Source organism: Pipistrellus hanaki, assembly GCF_964339955.1.
Source record: "Pipistrellus hanaki genome assembly, chromosome: 18".
Taxonomy (NCBI): Eukaryota; Metazoa; Chordata; class Mammalia; order Chiroptera; family Vespertilionidae; genus Pipistrellus; species Pipistrellus hanaki.
In genome coordinates this window covers 10,595,304-10,603,087 of record NC_140520.1, presented here as the reverse complement: position 1 = coordinate 10,603,087, position 7,784 = coordinate 10,595,304, and the positions used below count along the sequence as shown (strand labels likewise).

The 7,784-nt window shown below is 52.2% G+C and overlaps 1 protein-coding gene across 1 annotated transcript in view; it reads right to left on the bottom strand.

Annotated features, from left to right (window-relative positions):
- Positions 1-4: 4 nt before the first annotated feature.
- CD58 (CD58 molecule) overlaps positions 5-7,784 on the bottom strand; it is a 31,560-nt gene continuing 23,780 nt past the window's right edge. The window contains exons 4-6 of the mRNA XM_084866406.1: positions 5,127-5,189; positions 2,870-2,906; positions 5-140 (exon numbers count right to left, since the gene is read on the bottom strand). Coding sequence (XP_084722532.1) covers positions 131-140; positions 2,870-2,906; positions 5,127-5,189 — 110 coding nt within the window. The 3' untranslated portion in view covers positions 5-130. The remainder of the gene's footprint in view (positions 141-2,869; positions 2,907-5,126; positions 5,190-7,784) is intronic.

Sequence of the window (7,784 nt, the reverse complement as noted above, 5' to 3'; positions counted from 1 at the left end):
AAAAAAAAAAAAAAAAAAAAAAAAAAAACACTGATGGAGTGAAGGTAACGAAGGCTCTCAGAGACTGTAACACTGAAGGGGCAATCGGGGGGATCCAGGCTGCATTGGGTGAGGACCGGATCTGGTTCCGTCATCTGGCGCTGCAAGAAAATGACTCATGTCAGACATGGGCCAGAGGCAGTGCTCCCCCCCACCCCCCCTGCAGCCCGCGCGTCCAGGCCCTCCTGCTCGGGCCCTTTTGCAGTGACCCCAACGGCAGCGGGGACGCCCGGGCAGGACGGCAGGACCGGGGTCCAGGCCGACACAGCGGGGGTTCCACACGGGCACCGCCTTCGGTGTGCGGCCCAGGTGCACGGCCCGTCTCCCCAAACCCGTCCACTCCCCGCCTCCCGAACCCGCACATCTCCCCAAACCCCCCGTCCCCCAAACCTGCCCACTCCCCAAACCCACCTGTTCCCCCAAACCCGCCCATCTACCCGAACCCGCCTGTCTCCCCAAGCCCGCCTGTCTCCCCAAGCCCGCCCGTTCCCCCAAACCCGCCCATCTCCCCAAACCCACCTGTTCCCCCAAACCCGCCCATCTCCCCAAACCCACCTGTTCCCCCAAACCCACCCATCTCCCCAAACCCGCCCATCTCCCCAAACCCGCCCATCTCCCCAAACCCGCCCATTTCCCCAAACCCACCTGTTCCCCCAAACCCACCCATCTCCCCAAACCCGCCCGTCTCCCCAAGCCCCCAGTCCCCCCAAAACTGCCCACTCCCCAAACTCACCTGTCCCCCGAAACCTGCCCGACCCCCCAAACCCACCCGTCTCAGCATGCAGTGAAATGTCCCCCAGGGCAGCTGTCACCCTTCAGCATTTATTCCCTTTTTGCCACATGACCTTGCTGCGTCAGCGTCCTTCCCACCTCAACTTCCCTCTTGGGCACCTCCTGGCGCTGACACAATCGGTTCTCTCGGAGGAAGCGGCTAAAACCTGGGCACCGCCTCCCTGAGCGAGTTCCCTCACCGAGAGCCCATGCCCTCCCTGGCTGCTGTCTTCTCCACAGTCTGATTCCAGACCAGAGCGGATCAGCCAGGACCAGACCAGAACAAACCAGATCAGACTGGGACCAGACCAGAACAGAGTTCCCAAAATATCTCCCCCACACCCAGCCTTCCTAGGACTCCTGCTGAGGGAGATAACCAGGTGCTTTCCCCATCCAGAGCCCACAGAACATGGAAGTGGGGCTGCGGGCTTGTGAGGGGTGCGAGAGGCAGCCCTTCTGCACCGCATCCCGGCCAGCACAGAGCTCCTCCCGAGGGCAGCCCCGGGCCTCAGCGCCCCCACCACAGCCCGCTCCGCCCGCTCCGGAGGCCAGCTCACCTCCCGCTCCTGCAAACCTGTCCTCCGGGGAGGGGGGCTCTGCCTTGTGAAGGGGGGGACGCTGGGATCTGTGTCCAGGCCTTTACCAGCACTCCCCGAAACCGCCCAAAGGGACTGCGCGTTGGCCCGCAGACACCTGACACCTACAGGGCCGAGCCCGGCTGGTTCTCGCTGACACTGTCCTCAGGAGACGGGGCAGTTCTGCATTTGCTGCCAGTTATGTTCGCCCCCTCCCCAGCTCTCCCCCTAATTCCCACCTTCCGTCAAACTCAGGACTCTATAACAGCGGGGCCTCGGGAACTCCCCGTCAAGCCACGATGGGCTCTCTGCCTTTAAAAATCCTCATCAAGTCAGTAGTTGAGAGGAAACAAAAGCACGCTGAGAAGAGGGAAGCTCCTCTCCCACAACCAGCCCGAGCGAGCCCGGCTCCTCCCGGGATGGCCCCCTCAGTGTCAGGTCTGCCTTCCCGGAGCCGACCCCAGAGCAGTGTGCACATGCAGGGCCTCCCGCTCAGGAAGCTTCTGACTCCCAGCTCCCGGCTCCCGGGCCATGACAGTCATTCAGCCTCTGCCTTCCAAAGACCGCCCTGCACACACGGACTCCTCTGCCGCCTCTTCAGCTTGGTGCGGCGTGGGCTGTGCCCTTTGCCAAACACCCAGTCCCATCCCCCACGTCTCTGCCTCCAGATTCACATCTGTGTGACCCCCAACCTGGGCCCTCTCCGCTGGGCTGGGTTATTCCATTCATTCACTCCCCCGCGGCCCATTCCCAGCCGCCTGCGTGCTAACCCCCTGCCCTTCCCAATGCCAAGCTCTGCCCAGACATCCCAGTGCTTCCCCTGGAGACAAGACCGAACCTCTTGGCAACTCTCCAAGTCTTGGTGTGGCCCAACCTGCCGGTCCGCTTGCCACTTCCTGTCCTGCCCGCTCTAGCCTGGGCCTCTCTGCTCCTCACCCCAAAGCCACATCCTGTCCTGGGCCCCAGCCTCCTCCCGCCGGCGGGATCTGTCACGCGGGGCCTTCTGGAGCCTCCTTATGGCAGTTTACTGGGACAATGCCCCTGGTGACTTTGCTCGGACCCAGGCCCAGCCCTGACCCTGGCTCCTGAGGCGAATGCTCGGTCCGACCTTCCTGGGTGGGAGGAGCAGGGGCAGGGTGCTGGTGGAGAACAACCCTCGGGGCCTCAAGAACTCGATGTGCATCTCGGCTCTCCCACTTACTGCCACGGGACTGGACTCCCGAGGCTCACCTTCAGGGTCCCCAGCACGTGGTCCTGACCGTGCAAGCTCGGGAGAGGTTCAATGGGAAGAGACATAGAGGGTGGCAGGGCCGTGCCGGCACGCGGCTGGTGTGAATGAACTGGTTCGTCTCCCTCTCTGCTGTCCCAGGCACTGGAGATGCACAGGATCTGGCTCCCCGAGTGAGGGGCACCCGACAGCCAGGCCGACAAGGTCTAGCCCACGACACACAGTGTCCCCCATGCAGAGTCTACAGGGTACTTACGTGGTTTTTTCTGCCCGTCTGGCAAAGTACAGAAATCCTACAAATGAAGACATTTCATCCCAATTAAAGAACTGGAAACGGAAGCTGAAACCTGAAGTTACTGCCTGCCTTTCAGAGATGTGGATGTGGAAACCTCAAAACCTGAGCCCAGCCAGCCGGCATGCCTCACTGTTTCCATGGCACTGGGGACTGAGTTGGTCCAATTAGTCATCAGAAGACAGAAGCAGACACTACTGACAAAATGGTTATGCCTACAGCGGGGTGGGCACGGGGCTGACAATGAAGGCAAGGCCAGGATGGTTTGGACCAGTGGTCGGCAAACTCATTAGTCCAGAGAGCCAAATATCAACAGGACAATGATTGACATTTCTCTTGAGAGCCACATTTTTAAAACTTAAACTTCTTCTAATGCCACTTCTTCAAAATAGACTCGCCCAGGCCATGGTATTTTGTGGAAGAGCCACACTCAATGGGCCAAAGAGCCGCATGTGGCTCGCGAGCCTCAGTTTGCTGACCACTGGTTTGGACTAACGCTGCCCAACAGGAGCATAATGTGAGCCACACAAGTATTTAAAAAATGTCAGTAGCCACATTACAGGCTAGATGGAAAGGAATCGGTAAAATTACTTTTCATAGTATGTCTTACTTATTAGCTCAACATAGAAAAATGTTTTCATTTCAACATCTAATCAATGGGAACATTATTGACCCACTGCACATTCCTTCCTTTAATACTGTCTTATACACCTAGTGTGCATTTTATGCTCACAGCCCAGTGAGTGCTCGGCTCCCACATTTCAAGGGCTCAACAGCCACAGGTGGCTCGTGGCAGTGAAGCTTGGGCTTGAAGGTACTGTTCCCACGGGTACGCATGTTTCCTTCCCACAAGGCACCAGCCTCAGCATCGAGCCACACTCCTGGTCCAGCAGCCTGGCCCCAGGCCCGCCTGGGCGCGTACAGGTGTCTGTCCACTACACCGCGGAGCTGGAGCTGTTTACATCCCCCTCACTCGCCTTCCCAAAGCTCCACGCCCAGCACCTCTCCGTTTCCTAACTCATGGCCTGAGAGCCGAGATGGGTGCCAGGTTATTGTTTTAGAACAATTGTTTTTAGGTTACGTGGTGCTACCAATACTGATACTGGAGTGATTTCCTCTCTGCTGAAGGACCTTTAGCTTCCTCGCTAGCACTCCCTGTGGGAGTCTCACAGGAGTCTTGCGAACACCCTTTTGGTGAAGGCAGATATGGAAACAGATAGGCCTTCAAGAACAGCTATCTTATACATCGGGTCAATGTCCTTTGGGATGTGAGGAAGAGCTGCGTGTCAGGTCACCCATTCTCCAGGGCACACGGGTTGCTTTCTACGTTGGCCCGAGATCGCTGGGGGACTAAGGAAGTCTCAGGAAATACCAGATCTTTATTACCCACTAGAGGCCCAGTGCATGAAGTTTGTGCACTTGGTGTGTGTGTGGGGGAGGGGGAGGGCGCATTCCCCTCAGCCCAGATTGCGAGAGGGCGCAGGCCAGGCTGAGGAACCCCACTGATGCATGATCGGGGCCAGGGAGGGATGCAGGAGGTTTACCAGCCAGAGAGGGACCACAGGAGGGTTCCAGGGCATGTCCGGCCTTCTTGCTCGGTTCTGATTGGCCAGATCCCAGCAGCAAGCTAACCTATTGCACGTCATAGTGACTGGTCGACTGTCTGCCTCCTGATGGTCAGTTACATCTTCTGTTATGATGTCATAGTGAGCGCATGAACGGTCTTAGCATATCATTAGCATATTATGCTTTGATTGGTTGAATGTCGGATGACCACTTAGCATATTAAGCTTTTATTATATAGGACTCCATGTCACCCAACTCAACAAAAGTTCCTTCCTACCTGGGACCTCCTCTGAGGCTGTAAGACATGGGCATTATGACCACAGCAGCCAAGAGTAAGGAGTCTTCTGCAAAATCTGGCTTGGGGACCAGAAGTATAACTCTCTGTGGAAGTGGGCCATGGACAGGAGGTGGCTGCGGATTACATCCCAGGAATACTGGGCTGTGCCCCGGCCTGAGGACTCGCCCCACGTTAGCAGAATGCAGAATCTCTGGAGGGACCCGGCACACCAGCAACCAGACACGTAAAACACAAGTTTCTGCTTCTTTCAAAATGCCTACAATTTCAAACTTTGTTTTTATCTCCAAATGTATTTTCCAGCCTTTGAAAAACCAACTCACATTTGAAAACTTATATTTTTAAGAGAAGTATACATACCTATTAAAAAGAAGATTCCTACGAATGGTACAGCTATGAGTAGATATCTATACCTTGATTTATCTGTAAAACAAAACGAAAGAAAGAAAGAAAGAAAGAAAGAAAGAAAGAAAGAAAGAAAGAAAGAAAGAAAGAAAGAAAGAAAGAAATGCAATTAGCTGACCTGGTCAAAATAAAGATACAGTTGATCCTCCTTATTTGCAGCTTCCATGTTTGCAATTGACCTACTTGCTGAAATTTATTTGTATTCCTCAAATCAACCCCCACAGCACCTTCACGGTCATTCGTGGGCACGTGGAGCAGATGATGAAAAATGTTGAGTCGCCCGATGCACGTGTCCCCGCTGAGTCTGAGCAAGGCAACACGCCGCCTTCCTGTTCCAGCTCTCACACTATCTGTAAGTGTTCTATACGTGGCCTCTTCAGTGCCAGTTGTTCACATTTTTTAATGTTTGTTTGTCTTTTGTTTAAAATGTTCTCCCAAGCAGAGTGCTGACATGTTGTCTAGCATCCCTAAGCACAAAAAGGCTGTGATATGTCTTACAGAGAAAATGTGTATGTTGGGTAAGCTTCCTTTAGGCCTGAGTTAGAAAGCACTACTGGCCGTGAGTTCAATGTTAATGAATCAACCATATGTATAAGTGAGTTGTCTTTAAAAATAAAACAAGGTTATTTATGTTTTGATACTTTGCCCAATATGTTGTGACCGGACGCCGGCAGGTGCCTAGCCCATTTCCTGGTGTGACAATGAATTTGGCCACAGCAATAGAATTTGAAGGCTTAGATTTTAATTCTATCTCCATTACTTAAGTGACCTTGGCAAAGTCACCCCACCTGTTGAACCAGTCTCCTCACTCTTAAAAAATAAATTACAACTCCTGTCCAGCCAGTCTACAACGGTGGTGGAGAGGAAACTGCTTTTGGAAGGGTTTGCTAGTGAGTAGCAGGCTAGTCGATGAGTTACTGTGATTCACTTGATAAAGCATAAGAAACACAAGAAATTAGCACTTGAACAAGTAAGATCCAATATTTAAATGTTACATCTTCCTGGATTTATATCTGTTATGATGTATGCAACTCGAGAAAAGTATTCAAATCCGCAGGTGGGAGGGGGAGAGGGAGAGAGACCCTGGGTTTTTATTGTTGAAAAGAATCATTTAGGTCATTAAGCTCCGGCCCAGATTTTCAGAGAAGAAAACATTTGGTTAACTGGAGATCAAAACAGGTCCCCAGACTTATATGTATCTCATATGTCAACACTACTCTGAGATTTAAAAGGCCAAAGAACTGTCTAGCAATGTCTCTCAAACTTTCAAAATCTAGAATGTCATGCGAACAATCAATTGGGGGGATGGGGTTTTAAAAGATACATCACAATTATTTAATAAAAAAGGGTTTGTTTTCTTTTTTTTTTTTTTTTTAAATATATTTTATTGATTTTACACAGAGAGGAATTGAGAGGGATAGAGAGTTAGAAACGTCGATGAGAGAGAAACACCGATCAGCTGCCTCTTGCACACCCCCCACTGGGGATGTGCGCGCAACCAAGGTACATGCCCTTGACCGGAATCGAACCCGGGACCTTTCAGTCCGCAGGCCGACGCTCTATCCACTGAGCCAAACCGGTCCCGGCAAAAAGGGTTTGTTTTCAAACGCACAACTCGTATTTCACATTGGTGAGAGGGATGTTATGGTAACAATCTTTTGCTTCAAGGTATCTACGAGGTGTAGCATTCAATCCCAATGATAAATGTTAAATGAAAACTGGGCAAGGACAGAATGCTTGGAAACCTCGTGAAACATCTATACTAATAAAAGAGTAAGATGCAAATCGACCATACCTTTGCAACGCCCACAAGCCAATCAGGAGTGAGTATGCAAATTAACCCAACAAAGATGGTGGCTTACTTTGCATACACAGGCCACACCAGGCCTCTGGGCAGCATGGGAAGGTGGAAAGGCAGCTCCGACCCGAGTGAAGGCGGTGCCGGCAGCCAGGGGAAGGAAGGCCCATTCTTACATGAATCTTTGTGCATCCGGCCTCTAGTTCCACATAATTCTACAGAGGATCTTGTCTAGGTATTGTGTCCTTCAAGGATGTTGCCTCCTGGAACACTGGAAGCTTTACCAGATTTCTACTTGCTGACTCACGCTGTACCCAGTCAGCCTCTTTCTCCTGGTTGGTGAGGGGCACAGCACACGAGCCAAAGCACATTGGCGTGGCTTTCTGTCACTCCCACTGGGAAACAGCTATCGCTTGCACATGGATGATATTTTCACAGTCTGCCTTGGGTAGTATGCAACACCCAAAGGTGGAATTCATAAATTTGCTCCAAGCATAACAACTATCACTAACTTTGCAGTGGGTTTTTTAAATGTTTTTATTGATCTCAGAGAGGAAGGGAGAGGGACAGAGAGAGATAGAAACATCAATGATGAGAGAGAATCATTGATTGGCTGCCTCCTTCATATCCCCTACTGGGGATCGAGCCCCAGGAGTGTGCTCTTGAATCGAACCTGGGACCCTCTAGTCTGCAGGTCAATGCTCTATCCACTGAGCTAAATCAGCTGGAGCTGCAGTGGGTTTTCAAATCTTCCTGGCAGTTGTGTGGCTTGTGCAAATGGTGCCTCTATGAGTGACACCTCCATGGGTTTGGTC